The sequence below is a fragment of the Canis lupus genome, chromosome 27 (genome assembly GCF_011100685.1).
Source record: "Canis lupus familiaris isolate Mischka breed German Shepherd chromosome 27, alternate assembly UU_Cfam_GSD_1.0, whole genome shotgun sequence".
Lineage (NCBI taxonomy): Eukaryota > Metazoa > Chordata > Mammalia > Carnivora > Canidae > Canis > Canis lupus.
In genome coordinates this window covers 14984404-15004673 of record NC_049248.1, presented here as the reverse complement: position 1 = coordinate 15004673, position 20270 = coordinate 14984404, and the positions used below count along the sequence as shown (strand labels likewise).

Here is a 20270-nt window from a genome sequence, read left to right as displayed (position 1 = left end):
ATCATCATCATTGTGAGGAAGATTCCTGGGGTCCTAGGGCCACAGTGAGCCATGGTTGGAGGAAGCAAAATGAATTCTCTCCTTCAATTTTTTTTTTTTTTTTTTTTTTTTTTATGTTAGGACTTTTTACTTTAGGACTAACCTGCTAATCAAGCCAAGATAATGGGTCGCTGCAGGCTACATGGAAATGGACTTTGCTGTCAAATACTCCTAGGCTCTAGTCCTCATTTGGACACTTGGGAAAGTCACTAAACTTTCTGTGACTCAGTTTTTTTTTCCCACCTGAAACATGTGGATAACTGAAATATAAGGCTGTTGGGAGGCTAAGGTAAATGTTTATCTTCCTTTGCATCTCTGAGGATAGCCTTCAAAACTGCGTAAATACAAGTCATAATGCAACAAGACAAACATAAATGTTGATGTAATTTAATAAATATTAATGTCATAGCTTAACACTGGAACAGTTTGGTCAGGAAAATGGGCTGCTAATATAATTAGCTGGCATGAGTCCGCACTATGTTGAGGGGGCTTACTCAGTTGAATGTAGTATTTATATCTATAATATCCCATTTTAAACTAAAGGTGTATATACAGTACACTTGAATAATTCATTACTGCAGAGGGGAATATCATAAGCACTAAAAATATCATTTTATTGGAAAATAAAATAAAATTTTTAGTGCCCTATACTTTTCTAGATGAATATTAATATACATCTCTCTGAAATAATCATATTTTTGAGCAATTCTACAACATTCTCAACAGTACTAGTCAATCTGGATACTCTAGAGCAGAGTGCCCAACACATGAAAGTAGTTCAGTGAATATCTGGTAAATGTACAACAGAATTAATAAAATAGTATAAATATGGGCCCTAGGCTAAGACTCTATAATTTGGTATAAGAGGCAAGACATACACAAATAAAACAAATCTAGAAAACTATTATACACAAATAAGCTCTGTATTTTGTGTTGTTCCCTATGAAACTCAGTAGAAATTCAGAGAAGGGAAGGGCCAGCATGGCCAGAATAGCTGAAGGAGCTTTGCCAAGAGCTGTTGACACTTGTGGTGGATCTCTACTGACAGGGAAATCTTTTTGTTAATAAAACACTTTATGCTTCATGGGAGGGACACCTGGGTGGCTCAGCGGTTGAGCATCCGCCTTCAGCTCAGGGTGTGATCCCGGAATCCGGGATCGAGTCCCATATCGGGCTCCTTGTGGGAAGCCTGCTTCTCCCTGTGCCTGTGTCTCTGCTTCTCTCTCTCTCTCTCAATCTCTCTCTCTGTGTCTCTCATGAATAAATAAATAAAATCTTAAAAAAAAAACTTAATGGGAAAAACCAAATACTAAACTTTTTCTCATTCTCTAGTGACCTCACATCAGAGATCTTCTATAACCAAAAGACATGCAAGCAATCATGACTATTCTTTCTGTATATCTAATGGATCTTTAGGCCTCTTACCAGTAGTGATATTTTTAGGTTCTTAAGTAGAAATGCTACATAGAACGCTTTGAACATTTTTCAGTTGTTAAATAAACTGATCTCTTCCCTCTGTCCCCCTTCTCATTCTCCCACCTACCCTTTTGAGAATTGTTTGGTGAAAGGTGGTATATTGCCTTTGGAGAAGGTGATAAAGTATATGGCAATAATCTTTTTTGAAGAGCCATTTTTATCCATTGCCTTCTGGTTTTTTTCTTTCTGCTGATGGGAGGCATATTTAACTGCTGATAAACTAGCTAACTGATGTTTGGCTTCTAAACCTCTGGTGAACATATTCAGATAAGCTGAAACCATTACAGATATGCATGATTTGTGTAGTTTTGGGAGGCTAGTTATTTGCTCTGTTAATGCCCCTCATAGAATCAGTAGAAACCATCCTAAGACTTGACAGTGGAGCTTTTAGGATGCTCTAGCCTTGTTTTCTGATGCCAAATTTATGGTGACGACCTAGGTCTTACTACACTTAAATCTGTTTTTCTTTTGAATTATCTCAGCTCAATATTCTAATGAGACTTTCCCCACAGTCCAACAACATCAATTTTCTATAAGTCCTCAAACAAAAGTCATATTTCCTAAACAGTGTGTCCATGTTCTTGGAGAGTTTGTTCTGACTAGTGTGGAAGGTCAGCTTAATAAATGTTCAATTATCACAATAATAAAAAAATGCGTAAGTTAAATCTCTGGGTAGGTTTGCTACTATTAAACATACATATATTTCCTCTGCTGTCAAAATCTCATGGATCTGGGCCTCTTCCGACCTTGACAATTTCTCAGGGTCTCTGAGGTTTGATGAATAATTGATGCCCGAGCATCATTAATCTCCCCAGTTCCATTGTCCTAGCTCCCCTGTAAGTGCAAAATAGTCTCTTTGGTACTTACTGATATAAAAACTGAGCGATTTTGCTGACTGACTTTTCCGAGTGTCACAAGATCCTGCGGAACTAAAGGTTGTCACGGATAACTTATATTTCCCAGGCTCCTTCAGTTCCGCAACAAATTCATGTGCTTCTTCATCCACTGTCAAATATTCAGTAAAGTTTTCTGAATCATATATAAAAAAAGGAGAATATATATGAATTGAAACCTAAAAGGGCCTTGAATGTGGACAAGTCAATTAATTTAAAAAATAAGTATTTTTTTATACTGTTTCCTTTTTGTCAAGTTCAATTATACATCTTCATCAAAGATACTAGAAAAGAAACATGACCGAGTATTCAAATTGTTTTTCAGGATACTTTTAAATAACCAAATTAAAATATGGCATCCAAATCAATAAAACTTAGAGATGAGTATATACTGCATATTCTTATCTAATGTCACCCAACAACATTATATGCACAGAACAGAAGGAGACTCTCAGGAGAAGATTACGATAGTTGACTTTCTCATCTGAATATAAGGAATAAAAAAAATAACCAGCATTAAGTATCTTATCAGTTCTTTGTGGTAGTATTAAATATCCAGAAATGCCTTAGAATGAATTGAATTATTTCTTATTGGAAATTCTTCTGAGTAGGTTTTCTGACACTAGTAATACTTGTTCATCTGTCTTCTACCAGATTTTACTTTCTAAAAGTAAAAATGGTTTTTACATGCTTCAAAGTCCATCCCCTGCTGCTTATTACTTCATTTGAAGTTGTTCTCAGGGGTTGGTGACTACGATAGCCTTCAACAGAACACACTGCAGTCAGATAAAAGCATGATTGAACCTTCATGGAAATACTCATTAAAAAAAATTGTGAGTTACAGGAACCTATTTCCCACAGAATATATTGTGGAACAGAAAAATAAAAGATTAAAAGCAGATGAAGACGGACATCTTTATACAAGTAATTCCAGGTAAATGTGAAAACTTTTGACTCAAATAATTGGAAATGACAAAGGATTTCAATTTTTTTTTTAAGGATTTCAATTTTATACGGTTTTTAAATATGGTCGATTGCTCTATAATCCAGTATAGAGGAATCCACAGATTTTGGTGTCTTATTTATTAAATAAAATAAGGCAAACAATATGTAATATAATATACTATATGGTACTAATGCCCTACCCTGAAAAAAAACAGTTATCATTTGAACTGCAAATATTGACAACCTGACAACTTTGCCACCCGAACTACTAGACCGGAAAGTATAAAATGAAATATGTTATTGTACAAACAAAACAAACAGCAAATAACTATAAAAACCTAACAAACAATAATTTAGATGTGATTTGTGACCTAAATTAACTAAAGGCCAGAGCCCTGGTTTTCAGAAATTAGTGGGCTAAAACGCAAAGAATGGCTCTCAGATGCTGGATCAATGGATATGATACACAGCAGCTATGTTGAAAATACTAGTGGCTGTGCATTTTCTATTTTACTACCAGCTCCTCTTTGGGAAAAATGTGGAGTGCTGCTGGTTCCCCAGAGGCACACCCTAAGGCTAGATGAGGACACAGGGCTGATGCTCTTGGGAAAGTAGCCTTCTTGTCAGATTGTTTTGCTACATGCTTCATAAATCGTGTATAGAAAACAGAAAACTGGGATCCCTGGGTGGCGCAGCGGTTTGGCGCCTGCCTTTGGCCCAGGGCGCGATCATGGAGACCCGGGATCGAATCCCACGTCGGGCTCCCGGTGCATGGAGCCTGCTTCTCCCTCTGCCTGTGTCTCTGCCTCTCTCTCTCTCTCTCTCTCTGTGACTATCATAAATAAATAAGAATTAAAAAATAAAATCTTTTAGAAAACAGAAAACTTCTCTAGCATATTTTGTAATTTGTGATGGTTGGAACTTTAATTCAAAATCTTTCCAAACATAAGGTTTTCCTCAGTAGCCTGGGGCCCATGACATATTGGGTAGTGAAATATACACAAGTTATTAGTACTTGCAATGTAGAAACTACCCAAACCTTGAATTCTGATTCTGCCTATTCAATTTTGTTTTCTAGTCTTCATGGGCATTGCTACTCAATTAAATTCTTCCCTTTCTTTACAATTTTTCTTTAAATATTAACTGCCTGCCATCAAGTTTTTTTTTTTTCTAAATATTTTAGGTTTAACATATTTCAATGTCCTTTCCTTTCCACACCATATCTTATTTTTGCTGACTTCCTATTACTTTACCTTCTCTTTCTATGTGGATATGGAACCCATCGAAGGCGGTGGGTGGTTTGGGTGGCAACCAATTCAGTATCATTTGTACAGGAAAAAATGAGAGAGATCCTGCTGTAGATTTTTCCGTCTCACTGAGCGTACTATTATTTTCATATTCCATGGGAAGGACACTGACAAAGTCATCTTCACTTTCGGGGGTGGCAGATGCACTGCCCCACCAATAGGGCTGGGATGTAGTTTCATAGTCACTGCTGTTGAAATCAGGCCAACCAGAGGAAATGTTGCCAGAGGGAATTTCGGGGGTTTCGTCTGTAAAATGGAAGAGTTTGTCTTTTCCCACTGTATCTTGGGATCTCATGAACGATTCCTCTGGGAAATTGCCACTCTGTTCTTCCCAGTTGTTTTTGTTCAAGTTTACAATACGAACCGAGATATTTCGAGGTGGATAAGGGGCTGTAAGAGAGGGAATTTTCAGTTTCAAGTAATTTTAATTCTGTTATAATGAATACTTAATCTATAAGTGAGTCAAATACACATACACAAGTGGATTTACAAAGTAGAGGTCAGTTTTACTTCTACTGTATAAAGATAACCTACATCAAGAACTATTGTGGTGTCAAATACACTTTATCTAAGATTTTGTGCATAATGTGCACACATGAGCGTATCACCACTCATATTTCAGATACATTAACTAATGATATACATTAACTAATGACAGTATGCTTGTCCATGTGGTAAATTAACCATGTCCAAAGCAGAGTTGTGTAAATATTCTTCAGCTTATCAAAATCGCCTTTTAAAAAAACTGAGTCTCTGCCATTGGATATTTCTTACAAAAAAGCAGCTATAGTGTACTTAGCTATCAAGATAAAAATTCTCCCTATGACATAGTTATATTTAGGAGAGTTGCATATATACCTTTAGAAACATTAGCAAAATATTAGAAATTTAGCTTCACTCCTCACCTCTACAGAATGAAACATACAGGCACAAAATTAGTTTGTGAATTATGGAAGCATACTTTTCTAGAGGTAGAAAATTATGAAGGCACAGTGTCTGGTCTACCTACAACAGTTTCTACCTATTCTTCAAATAGCAGCTTAAATATCACCCCTTTCATGAACTTCTAATAAAAATTAATCTTTCCTTCCTTTGTGCAGTTATATAATTTTGTACCTCCTAGGACATTTATCACAATCTGCCTTGAAGGACAGGCCATTTGTATTGTATCTCTATCATTTTTGAGGACAGGAAACAAATCTCACCAGACTTTGTCTTCATCTCTCTCATACTTAGAGCAACTTCCAGGTAGAAGTCACTCAACTGATATTGTTTCCTTACTTAAATTGAATAATGAAAAATACAAATAGAATCTTAGATGTTGCCATGAGGTAAGTCACTTATTCAGCTGTAAAGTTTCTTTGACTTGGCTTGATTATTGAAAATCATGAAATCTTAGAATTCAGATTAGCAGAGTCTCAGGGGTGACCTATTACAATCCCCATTCCCAATGTCCATATAAAAGGCCTCTCCAACATTCCTAATGAGTGATTTGGGTACATTAGGCATGGGTAATGTCAATTATCTTGATATTGGTGACAGGCATTTAGAATGTGTGTATTATTTCCATCCATTCTTCCATCCATCCATCCATCCATCCATCCATCCATCCTATAACAGTGCTTCCTATTAATGATGCTACAATAATTAAACACTACAAGTTTTAGACATACATCTGAATCCCAATATTTTCCTTTAATAATGTGATATTCTGTACACCTATCATTTTTACAGCCATATGTGAATTTTACCAGGTTATAGAATAACTGATGTCTACTTCATCAAGTTAAGTTACTTAATTATAACCTTTGGTAGTATCATGTACTTTTTTCCAATTTAAATATTATAAATCTATGATTACATTGACATATTTTATATTTTTCTTTTAAATATTTTACTCAGTTCCTTTTACACTGATAATTTGTTTTAGAGTAGTAAAAATATATATTTATTTCTTCGCTCTAGAACAGTATTTTTCTCAGAACGATAGAAAGTATACATGCAACAAATATATGATTTAATTATCTTTTAACAAATCTAATTCTTCAGAAGACTTACCAGTTCTATGCTGTTTGGGTTCATGACTGATGCCACTGTACTCCACAAGAGTACTTTTATTAAAAGTTGCTTCAGATACCAGCTGAAAAGTAATATTACTATAACATATTCCTGGCAGCCAGTGATTAAATACTGTTTTTCCCTTAAAGAAATCTGAGAAGAATAAAAACAATCATATTAAACTTTTGGTCTCCTAAATGCCACATACTTCTAGAAAGTTTTAAACAATTATGATTAAATAGCCATAAGATATTATTTCCTGCAACTTCTGGCATGGTCAGTAATACAAAATTCGCATAAAATTAGAGATGAAAGTTTGGATCTTTAGATCCAAAATCCTGAAAAGCTTTTTTCTACAAGAATTGGATACCATTGGAAGTAAGTTTTTATTATAGGAACATTTGGTTTATTAAATGGAGAAGATAACATATCGAAATTGTAGACATTAGGTTTATGCTAGCCATTTACTTTATGATAAAAATCAAAGATATTTTGCTATTTTATGATTTAGGAAAAAGTAATTTTATAAGGCATGCTTTTACTAGGCTTACTTGTAAAAACTGGCCTATTTTAAATTAAAATGGTTTATCTACACATGATGAAAGAAAGAAAGAGAAAAGAAAGAAAAAGTAAGAAAGGAAAAAGAAAGAAAGAAAGAAGAAAGGAAAAAAAGAAAGAAAGAAGAAAAAAGAAAGAAAGAAAGAAAGAAAGAAAGAAGAAAAGAAAGAAAGAAAGAAAGAAAGAAAGAAAGAAAGAAAGAAAGAAAGAAAGAAAGAAGAAAGAAAAATTTTATTTGGAAAACATTAAAGAAAATAATAAGATTCCAATCCAAATTAGGAAGAAATGTGGGAAAGAAACCAAAAGTACCACTTATTGAACTAAAAGCCAAAAATAAATTTAAAAATCAATTAACTTAAAATGGAGAGCAGATTGACTTTTTAAAAAACTCCTAGCTTTTGACAAAACACAAGACACCTAACTCTGAGAAATGAACAAGGGGTAGTGGAAGGGGAGGTGGGTGGGGGTTTGGGGTGACTGGGTGATAGGCACGGAGGGGGGCACTTGGTGGGATGAGCACTGGGTGTTATGCTATATGTTGGCAAATTGAACTCCAATAAAAAATAATAATAATTTAAAAAAAACCTCCTAGCTTTTAATTCAGCAAAAATTCCAGAGAATGCTTTTCAATCATTCACAAACTGGTATTTGCATGTGATCAATAAGTCAGTCGGAGAAGGACAAACATTATATGTTCTCATTCATTTGGGGAATATAAATAATAGTGAAAGGGAAAATAAGGGAAGGGAGAAGAAATGTGTGGGAAATATCAGAAAGGGAGACAGAACGTAAAGACTGCTAACTCTGGGAAACGAACTAGGGGTGTTGGAAGGGGAGGAGGGCGGGGGGTGGGAGTGAATGGGTGACGGGCACTGGGTGTTATTCTGTATGTTAGTAAATTGAACACCAATAAAAAAAAATAAAACTGTAAAAAAATAAAAAATAAAAAAATAAAAAAAATAAATAAATAAAAGTTCAAAGCTAAAAAAAAAAAAAAAAAAATAAAGCCCCACTTATTAATCTGCACATATCTTTTAATTGAAAATTTAAAAATGCCATAACTTGTGGAGTCTGTTTATGTTTATTTGATTTTTTTAAGTTACAAAAACTATAAATTCACTGTGTGCATTGTAAACAATGTCTTATAAAAAAGAAATCCATAGAAGAAATGAATTTGGAAAAGTAGCAAATCAAAGTGACACTTTTCTAGATATTATGCCTTGTGTGCTTCAGTACCCATTCTCCATCTCACCGATATGTATTTCCAGTTACAACCAGTCAACTTTGATGGCCATCATCTATGCTCTCAGAGAGAAATGTTAAGGTATTGGATCCTGAGAGTATCTAAGTCCTTTCCATCCTAATTCACTCCTAATAGAGTTGAATGGACTTCCTCCTTCTCTTCCCTCTCCATCTTCTCCCCAACAGTCTACTCAGAGAAGGCGACCGGATTCTTTCAAAATGATTGATTCCCGTAGGATTCTCTTTCTCTCCTCTCCCCACAGGGTCCCTATCAAGCCAGTACAAACAATAAAACCAACTTTTGTATATTCATGCAATCATTTAGCTGGTCTACAGATACATACATCCAAAGGAACCAAAAAGCATTATCATTCCCTTTTGAGGATAATCTTGGACCACCTCCAAGCGAAACTTGGTGGAAGGTAACTTTCTTGCTCCTTAGTTCTAGATATGACCTTCTAACATATTCAGGAGGAAACAAGTGAGATGCTTCTAAGTTTAGGTTCAAATTTATTTCTTGTACCAGACATGCTGCTTTTGGCAAAACTAACATACAAGTATAATAATTTGACTATTTCTTGTGCTTATATATTACATGTGACTCTAGCAAACCAGATGTTCTAAGATTCCTCAAAACAAGATTTTCAGAAATAAGTAACTATTTTTAATGGTTCTTCCATGATCAGATAGTGAATTGTAAGACCTCTTGAGACCAAGAGAGAAAACCATTTGGCAAACATCATGTAAAAAGAGTAGTCCTCATTTATCACCCCTTCCTTTTGCTTCTTACCTTTATATAGCATTGTTCGGAAGTCTTTACCTTCCCAGTAGCTTATGTTTACTCTTGTGAAAACATTATACTTTTCTGGATAATGAATTTCAAACAGGACTCCTGTTTCAGGAGAAGGTTTATAGTCATATATTGAAACACTGGTTACAGGTAGTGGTTCTGCAAAAGAGAAGTAAATGGGCAAAGGGGAGGTGGAAAAAAAGGAAGAAAGGCCATTTTCAGTGCTTGAAGTACCAAAACTTACACCTATCAGAACACTTTACACACTTTTATTATCCATGAGTGCTAAACTGCTCCATACTTATGGGTTGACTGTTCTCCACAGCAATAATTAACAAAGTACATTTATGTGGTGGGTTGTGCCTCTCAAAGAAATTTCATATTCATTTTTCCATTTGCCTCTTGCAACAACCCAGAGATCTAGGATGAACAAACATGAATATTGCCATTCAATAGATAAAAATAACCATGAGGACTCAGAGACTTCAAATTATTTGGCAGAGATAATTTAACAAATACATGGCAGAGTCTGTATCTCCAAATTCCTAATTCGTTTTTCTTTTTTCCAAGCCAAGAAAACTTGATATCAATAACAGGCCAGTAACAAAAAATACATTTTGGCTCTGCCCAAGGGTAAATGTTTATGTGATCATTTATTTCTTTTTGTAAACTTGGTACTTATTTTTCTATATTAAATATAATATCGCAAACCACCTTATGTTGTGAGAACTATAGTTTATCAAACCAGTTTTCCTACAGAAGTTTTAAAAATGTGGATTTGTATTTTGCTTGAATTGTTAATATATCACAAAACTTTTAAAATATTCATTTTTCAAAACTGCAATTTGATGTACGTCCATAGCTCCTCTGTATCCCATTCTTCAACAAAATTCTTGTAAGAATGACTGAGCTCCCTCACCCTTCTGAAGGAGCTGTTGGATAAGTTTTACTTTCATTTGTTTGATGTGAGAAAATCTTTTAAATAATTTGGTTTGGAGTCAACTATTGTATTACAGACAAAAATAATTCTGATTTAAAGTTTTATCATTAGAGGATTCTCTACAGCCTAAATGAAAGCAATATCCTTACTTTAAATTTTACACTTTTAAAATTTGTTTCAATACCATAGGATGTCAAAATTTGATTTAATTTATTTGATGAGTATCGAGTATCTACTTTGTCTTAATCTGTAGGTAAATATTTTTTATTTTGCTCTCTAGGATCGCAATCTATTTCAGCTTTTGCTTTTGATTGAAGAGATCCAGGAAGGACTGAAGCAGCATGTTAAAACTTTGATTTTTCCTGGAACTATCTTAAAAACCAAACCAACATCTATCAAAAGTCTTCAGATTATAGCATATATTGTGATTATGTCCCAGTAGCTACATACTGTATTCTCTGGTTAAATGTTTCTATTCTATCTTTGACTTGTCCTAGGTCTTCTTGCTTGAAGGTAACATTTACAGAGTGAACTCACTTGTGTCATGTAAACAAATAACTCAACCAACCCGAGAAGACTCTTGTGTATTTCTCTTTGATTAATCCTCCCCAAAAGTTTTGAACTATTTGAATGTCTTTCTTTCAACCCAGTCTAATTACTAACCCACAGAGTCTAACAAATCCACCTACTGCTTCTGGATCTAAGGGAACCAAAATGAAAGCTAACAACAAAAAAAAGCAGCCACAGAGCAGAGACTCTTCCACGGCTGCCGTCTAGTATCTCATCTTCACCAGGGTTCTGTCTACTGGAAAGAGAAGTGAGAGGTCTGTCCAATCTTTCCTGCCTTGGGGCCTGGCGTCTGCACATCAAAGCCATGGCCCAACTTTGAAATTCAAGAGAGATGAGGATTACAGCATAGATATTTTATTTTGTGATTTTTTTTTTTTTTTTTTTTTTTTTTTTGCTGCTGCTGCAAGCGACTTAAGTTTAAACTAAGAATTTTCAAAATGCCTCCTTGGATGTTTGCTTCCTACAGTTCTCTCGGCTTCAACATAAGTGACCTAGGTCAGCTGTAAATTCTAAAATTCAAGCCCGGGCATTACTAAGCTATATTCAATCCAAGAATTACTATTTCCAATAGAATTCAAATGCATTCTCTAAAAATAGTTTACTTTCTCTCCAGTGACATCCTTCATTATTTTTCTTTTTAGAAATTAAGTGATGTGCTATAAACCAGAGCTGTTATTACTCAAGTGTTTTTCAATGATGACAAGATTTAAATCTTGACCTAATTCAATAACCGTTTCTCTGCTAGCCACCATGTACTTTTCCATTTCTTGTCTTAGGAACCAGGCTGGACTGGATAGAGAAATAGAGTTGTTAGAAAATGTGAATCATTTATTTATTACTTCTGTTTGTTTATTCCTTTTTTTGTCCTCAGGTTTTTCTATTTTCAAAAAGCTAAGTATTACAAAATATATTTGAAAATCACTCATATAACTTACTCAGATCCCATTTGTCTCCCACCCTGGTCAGAGGTAAATTATTTCTCCGAATTTGATGCTTATCTTCGATGTGATTTTTACTTTTATATTTATATGTATCCAACATCCATACAGAATGCTATTTTGCATGTTTTAAAGTATGTTAATGATCTCATATTATATGAATCATTCTGCAGCTTACTTTTACCAACTATCAGTGCTTTTCAGATTTGTTCATCTTGATGCAAGTATCTCCAGAAACTTTATTTTAGTGTTCACTTTAGAATTATACAAACTATACAGTTTAATTGTTATTTTGTTAGCTACAATCATCCACTTTTGTTGCAATGTTGCAATAAATGTCTTGCGACATGTTTCTGTAGGGTATGCACATCTTGGATTATATGAGATATTGTGAAATGTGTTCTAACTTTGTCAGTTTACATTTCTATTGACAGTGTATCATAGTCCCTCTTTCTTCATATTCTTATCCAACACTTGCTAATATCAGCCTTTTTAGTTTTTGCCACTCTGAGACCTGAAATTTTGCCTCTGTTTTAATTTCCTGTTCACAAAAGAAGTTGATTATCTATGTTTACTGACCATTCAGCTTCTTTTTTCTTAAAATTGTTTGGTTCTTTTGTCTGTTTCTTGGGCTCTTTTTCCATATTTTCTGATAATTTGTAATGCAATTTTTGTCATATACTGCATTATCACTGTCATTTTTATTTCAATTGTGTCCTATGCCTTCCTTATGATTCACTTTCCTTATTAAAACATATCACTTAGTAGTTATTTAAGTTATGGCCTAGGAGTTAAATTCTCCTAGGATTTGTAATCTGGAAAGGTTCTTTATCTTTAGTCTTGATGTAGTTTAGGTGGATACAGAATTATAAGATATCCTCTCATTACTTTGAAGCTATTGCTCAATTGTCTTCTAGAATCAATTATTGTAGAAGAGAAAACTTCTGTCAGTCTAACACTTACTTCTTTGTAGATATTATGCTTTTTTTCCCCTTTAATAACTTCTAAGCTTTTTGTTCATCCTTGATAATCTGTGGTTTCACCATCACATATCTAGATGTGATCTTATTTTTGAATTACCTTACCAGTGATTTGGACACTTGTCAATCTGTGGATACATGTCACTCTTCTTTTCTTTTCTTTTTTTTTTTTTTAAGATTTTATTTATTTATTCATGAGAGACAGAGAGAGAGAGACAGAGACACAGGCAGAGGGAGAAGCAGGCTCCATGCAAGGAGCCCGATGTGGGACTCGATCCCAGGACACCTGGATCATGACCTGAGCTAAAGGCAGATGCTCAACCACTGAGCCACCCAGGAGCCCTCTTATTTTCATAGTCAATTCTTGAAATATTGTGCCCATTATTCCTTCCATTCTCTTTTCCTTTAAAAAAAAAAAAAGATTAAAGACTTTATTTATTTGAAAGAGAGAAGTGAGATAGAGATAGAAATAGTGATAGAGAAAGAGAGAGAGAGAGCGAAAGGGAGTGGGGGGAGGGGCAGAGAGAGAAGCAGACTCCACACTGAGTAGGGAGCTCAATATGGAGCTCTGATCCCAGGACTCTGGATCATGGCAGACGCTTAACCATCTGAGTCACTCCGTTCTTTTTTTCTGGAACCCTTAACCTCCTTAGTTAAAGCCTCTCCCACCTTCATATTTGAGAATTGTGCTAAACTATGAGGCAATCACAAAGTATTACCTTTCAATTTACTATTTAACTGTTATCAGTACAGAATTTATCCCATGAATTGAAGTTTTTTGATTGAATATAAATTTGATTAAGTGAATTTTGCCTAATCTAATCCATTAAATATTTTTTTAATTTTTAATAATAAATTTATTTTTTATTGGTGTTCAATTTGCCAACATAGAGAATAACACCCAGTGCTCATCCCGTCAAGTGCTCCCCTCAGTGCCCGTCACCCATTCACCCCCACCCCCCCGCCCTAATCCATTAAATATTAAATTAAATGACTGTATTTTGCATTTCTAACAGATTTTAATCTATGTTTATTTGATGCATTTTTGTTTAATTTCTGCCAATCTTTCTTCATTATGTTTCAATCCTTTTAAATGGATGGAATTCTTATATTTATCTTTTTGAACATCATAACATACTGTAAATTTTTTTTCAAATTGCTACACAAAACATAATCTGCAATGTCATAGTTGTTGTTTAGATGTCTATTTTTTAAAAATAGATTTCTTCTTGTGTTTTGATATACAGGCCCTATGCTAATTTTAGGATTTTTTATTGCCCTGTTTCTTGCTAATTATTCTTGTTGTTGAGACAATTTAGTTATTGCTTCCATTCAGCACACTGCAGCTCCCAGTTTAGAACCAGGACATTTAATATTATTCTGAGGTTCTTGGTATTGTGGACAATATATCCAGCTATCACAAATTCATTCCTTGAGCCAGAGGGTAACTAAATTTGGTCCTTGGTAGTAAGACTGAATGCATGTTTCCTGCATCCCAAGGCCTCCATCTATAATGTTATCACAAGCAGAAAGAATCTCTGCTGTAAGTAGGAGGGCTGGCTCCATGCATTACCTGGTATGGGGCATTTCAATCCTTCTCTGTTGGGGTACAAGATCAAGGCTGTGTTCATCCAGATGCAGAGAACAGAGGCCCCAGAACTTCAGCCTATCTCCCCACTTGGAGTTTCTGTTTTGTTTCTGATTCATACAGACAACTACCTTATTTTTGAGCCTACCAATATACTTCTGGTTTTCTATTTGCTTTGTGATAAGAGCAGAGTGTGTCAGAAGCAGATATTTACTGTATTATGTTTGCAATAAATGCTAATGTTAAATTTCCATTTTTTAATTTTAATTAAAAAGCTTTAAATGATGTTTAATATGATCATCTTTTTTTCTGATAGCAGGAATAGAAAAAAGGGACCGATCTCAAGTCCCAGGCCAGAGCTCCTAACATAAATTTAAATGGTCATTTGGAACCCAACCTCAGCTCTATCCATTCGGGCCACTGAGGTGAGCTGGCACCTCCGGTGGTCCAAGAGTCATGGTTACTATCACACTCATGAATTTAGTTCAAGTCTTCACCACTTCCTGGAATATGTCAACAGCTTTCTAAGTTATTTTTCTTGCCTCCAATCTGATCTTAATTTTTTCTACTTGTTTTTGCTCAAAACTTCTAAGCCTACAGTCTACCTGATGCTCTGTGTCAGTGTGTCTCCCTTAAATCTGCCCTTAAATCCCTTAAATCTCCCTTAAATCTGCCACTGACTTTGCCCTGTTTTGACTCTCCCTTGCTTCCAATCCTTTGAGTAATTTTCTGTTTTATAGCATTGGCATTGTTTATATTTATCAATCTTTTTTTTTTTTTAGATTTTTTTTTTAATTTTTATTTATTTATGATAGTCACAGAGAGAGAGAGAGAGGCAGAGACATAGGCAGAGGGAGAAGCAGGCTCCATGCACCGGGAGCCCGATGTGGGATTCGATCCCGGGTCTCCAGGATCGCGCCCTGGGCCAAAGACAGGCGCCAAACCGCTGCGCCACCCAGGGATCCCTATATTTATCAATCTTATATTAAGTGCTACACATTTTGTTAAGGAGTTTATTTTAATATATTTTACATTAGAAAATACTACTCTATTTTCAATACCCTCTACCAAATCAGCAAACGCACAGCCCCCAAGACAAAGCTGGCCTGCCACTGGTTTTTGTATGACTTGTGAGTTAAGAATGGCCTTTACATTGTTAAATGGTTGACAAAAATTAACCAAAGAATATTTCATGATATATCAGAATAATATGAAATTCAAATTTTAGTATCTTTAAATAAAGTTTAATTAGAACACAGCCATGCTTGTTCGCTTGTGTATCACCTATGGCTGCTTTTGTGATGCAGCACTAGAGTTGAATATTTGCAACAGAATGTAAAGCCCACAGAACCTAAAATACCTATTACCTAAGTCTTTATAGTAAAAGCTTGCTAACCCCTGAGATAGACTAAACATTTAAAAACTAAGGTTTAAAGAAAGTAATAACCTGCCTAATGCATCACATATGGTTTCTAGATTTCTTTATTGGCTCTAAAGTTCATACTTTGGACCACTACTCAAAATAGCTGCCCATTCCAACGCAGAATTGAGGATCCTATGACTTACAGTTCTAAGAAGGAGCTTTCTTATTATGTCCTTTCTTTGTATCTGTCACCATTCCTCATCACTTATAAAGTCTAAACTCTTTTGTAAGGTAGTCAAGGTTCCTCCCAATTTTTATAACTACTTTTCTTATTATTTTCTAGAACCATGGAAGCTTGGCATCTTAACTCCTTGCAATTCACAAGAGGGTCATGCTATGCAAAACTCCATTCTTTGCAAATATGATTCACTTTGGCTCTGTTTTAACACTTTCATTCTTTATTCTTTTAGCAAATTTTCACTACATTCTCAATGATTGTTTTTCTGAGGTGCCTTCCCAATATTCTCTAGGAAGGCTGAGCAATCTCTCTCACATAATTCTCCTCTACCATTTATCATGTTTTTTAATGGTTTGTTCGCCTTTTACATTAGTTTACCATCTGTCAGTATGGGTATGAAGGACATGACATATAGAATGTATACAATAAATAAAATAAAAATTTGTGCATTATTTTTATTTATAACACATGAATTTATATTTGTATAATGTATGATTACAGGCTTATATTTGTACAATATATTATAGAATACATAACACTATATTTGTAGGGTTTCTCTAACATGTTCTGCAATGTTTACAACTACTATCTCTCAGATTTTACTAATACATGAGACAGCAGTATGTAAATAACATTTCTCCTATTTTTAAGCAATTGTTTTCATGTGTTTATTTATTAAGAAAGGACTTCTCTCTAAAGTTCAGGCAATATGCTGACAGTTCTTAATCAATTAAATATTAATCAGATGTCACACCCTAAGTGTTGTGAAACTCCTTTGAATTGGCCAAATGACTTATTTGTGCTGAATTTATTTTTTGCCATGTTTCTCAGCCTTCTCTAAGAGCATCAGACTCAGAACAAGTATAGAGAACTATCAAAGGACTGCCTCAGGGCCAATTGCTTTGTCACTGCTTATTTCATCAAGACAAGCATCTAACACACAATAAATGCCTGCAACAAATGTACCCTTTTATTCTCAAGAGCAATGTGTCATCTCCTTGAGCAGATACTATGAATGTTTCTTAAACTTTAAAAAAAGCTTCCCCTTATAAAAATAAAGATGATAAAAATACATCATTAACTGACAAATAGTGGTAATTTTAGAGCTCAAAACTAATCTTAGTCATTATGTAGTTTTTAAAATTCCCTCTTTCTTAAAGGAGGGCACTGAAACCAAATGTCATCTAATATCACCTCATGCTTAATGTCACAGAAATACTTGTGCCTTAATTCCCAATTCTTATATTCTGAACCTATTATCCCTTTTAAAATCTTGGATGTTATAGTTGAGTTTTTAAAATGAGACAGAATATGAAAGACAAGAAACCATCATTAATTAATTTTTGCTCTTTAGCATTCAATGCAAATTTCCTTTTCCACTTAGGATGTAGAAAGTTACAGGTCAATGTCACTCTCTCAACTCTCAACAAGAAGAAAAAGCCAAATAATCTATGAGAAAAATTTTTTGAGTCTATCAGAGATATGAGATTACAAAGCAACCAAATGAACTAAATACCTAAGAGTGACAAGCTCCCTGCAAGCAGAAGGGACATTAACTGCTTCACCTTTAGCAGAACATGACAGGAAGAGAGGGGCTCCATTAAAGTAGGAAAGAAGATAAATTTTAATGAATTCTTAAAGGCTGGGTATGTTTTCAATGATAGTTTAGAACTGTTCTGTCCAATAAAATAATTATTAGCCACCTGTGGCTATTTTAATTAAACTTAGAATAAATCAATACTAAATAAAATTAAACATAGTGGCTACTGTACTGGACAATGCAGATATAGAACATTTCCAGCATCCAAACATTCTAGGACAGCACTAGTTTAGAATGATTCAGAGTTTCAGACACAAGTGGAATCCACACTTTATTTCTAGCTCTTATTGTGGGCTTTAATCAGGTACTCAAGTGAATACTGAGGGTAAGAGACAATAATTTGCACCACTGATAGATCAGGTTGAAACCTTATTCAATTCTGTGCATCTCCCTTGAATGCAAAACAGAAGCCTTAAGGCATTGGGGAGGGGCAGAAACATCTTTCCCTCCAACTTTTCAGGAAAATATAACTCCTTCTGAGGGATGGGTAGAAGTGAAAGAGTTTGGTCCTAGGAGAGGGGCAGAAACTCTATTGGACCTATGAGTATGCACTCATACAAAGTAGATTTCTACTACTGGGGAAAAGGCAGGAAACTCCAACCCAAAACCTTCCACAGATTTGAGGTAGACTGGCTGTCAGTGTATAGTGAAGGGTAGGAATGCTGAGAATTCCCCACTTAGGATCACAAGGTCTGCCCAGGCCTGGAGCTGAACCAGGAGAACCAAGAACCTCACCTATCTTCACCAAAAGCTTAGCACTAGTAAAAAGCAAAAGAAATCCATTGTGAGGGAGGGGGCAAAATCATGGGGACTTTCTGTGATGCAGGCATTCAGGACTTGCTGATACTGAGGGTAGAATTGGAACACTGAGAATATACTCCACCATTGCTGGCAGGCAATATTAGAAAAATGTGAAACCTGTGTGAACTGAATGTGACTAATACCCTAAACCCTACTTGACTCAACCTCCCACGCTAACAGCCTAGCAATATGGTAAATTTAATTGAAATCCAACAGTATAAATAATTACATTAAGTATAAATTGCTCTAAAGTAGCACTGTCAACATTGATATCCACTAGCCATATATGCTTTTGAGCATTTAAAATGAGGCTAGTGTGAAGCACCTGGGTGGCTCAGTTGGTTAAGCATCTGCCTTCAGTTCAGATCATGATCCCAGAGTTCTGGGATCAAGTCCTGCATCAGATCAGGCTCCCTGCTCAGTGAGGAGCCTGCTTCTTCCCCCTCCCTTTGTCCCTCCCCCTATTGTGCGCTCTCTCTCTCTCTCTCACAGTCAAATAAATAAAACCTTTCAATAAATAAATTAATCAATTAATTTAAAAAATGAGGAATTTGCAACTTCTTTTAATTTTAATAAATTTAGGCATAAAGGTTATAAATGTGTAAACTTTTTTTTGAAGATTATTTATTTATTTATTTATTCATGAAAAACACAGAGAGACAAGCAGAGACATAGGAGGAGGGAGAAGCAGACTCTCTGCGGGGAGCCTGATGCTGGACTTGATCCCAGAACCCCAGGATCATGCCCTGAGCTGAAGGCAGATGCTCAACCACTGAGCCATCCAGGTGCCCCAATGTGTAAACTATTATATTAATTATATATTGAATTAGTAATATTTCAAGTGGAATGGATTAAATAAGCTGTTACTAAAATTAATTTCACATTTTCAGAAACTTTTTAAATGTGTTTACCCCCAAACATAATATGCATATATGGTTAACATTCTATTTTTGTTAGATAGTGCTGGTCTGAACACTCTGATTGAGAAACAGATTTTTTAAAAAATAAAAGACAGAGATTTTCAGATTAGAAAGAAAAGCAAAGTCCTGCTCTATACCGAATACAAGAAACCCATTAATGCGTAAAGACAAACAGTTGAAAATAAAAGGATAAAACAAGTATACCATGAAAAGACTTAGGAAGAAAATGAAAATATCTATACTAATAGCAGACAAAATAGATGTCAACACAAAACATATTTCTTGGGATAAAGAGGGCCATTGCATATAGATAAAAAGGTCACATCTTGCTAAAGCTGGTGCATGTGCATTGGCCCTGTGTTGCCCCACTGCCTCCCTAAAGCTAGTGAGCTCAGACAGTCCATACAGGGGATGTTCTTTAATCACCTGGCTCTGGTGGCCAAGACACTTGTGTTCCTGGGTCCTACAGAACTATAACAATTGAAGAAACAGTTATTGGCAGGTTAATAACCTCAGGGCACTGCACAGTACTGTACTGTACAGACAGTACACTGCAATACAACAGCAGACACAGGCCTATATACTTGTCTCAGCCTGAGAGGCAGGCTTCAGGTTTGTCACACATCTAGAGGTTGTGGAGGTGCTCCTAAAGAACTTAGGTCAGGTAACACTGCTTTTTCAACCTCCTTCATTCATGCTACCACTTGCTAGTCCAGAAAGGAGCTTATACAGTTATTTGGAGCCCTGATTTGGGCAACTGTTGTCCAGGGAACACTTCCAGATCACCTGGTCTGGAGGACAGCAGGGTTAACAACTGTAGTCCCACAGGACAGTACATACTTTCATACTTTAAAAGCTACTGCCAGAGGGCATGGCTTTCAATCAGCCTTAAATGAGGTGCTGAGTGAAATCCCTCCCTCTGGAACACTGACAGATCTTAGCATACCCTCACCAACTGAGACTTATCAAGAATAAATCAGGCTGCCTAGACAATCACAAAGATTCAAGAGACAACCAAGGGCCA

The 20270-nt window shown here is 35.3% G+C and overlaps 1 protein-coding gene across 3 annotated transcripts in view; it reads right to left on the bottom strand.

Annotated features, from left to right (window-relative positions):
• The window catches only part of PTPRO (protein tyrosine phosphatase receptor type O), a 241447-nt gene that overhangs the window by 83609 nt on the left and 137568 nt on the right, over window positions 1-20270 (bottom strand). For all 3 annotated transcript variants that reach the window (XM_038576903.1, XM_038576902.1, XM_038576904.1), the window contains exons 3-6: window positions 9309-9467; window positions 6719-6871; window positions 4607-5050; window positions 2383-2544 (exon numbers count right to left, since the gene is read on the bottom strand). In XM_038576903.1, coding sequence (XP_038432831.1) covers window positions 2383-2544; window positions 4607-5050; window positions 6719-6871; window positions 9309-9467 — 918 coding nt within the window. The remainder of the gene's footprint in view (window positions 1-2382; window positions 2545-4606; window positions 5051-6718; window positions 6872-9308; window positions 9468-20270) is intronic.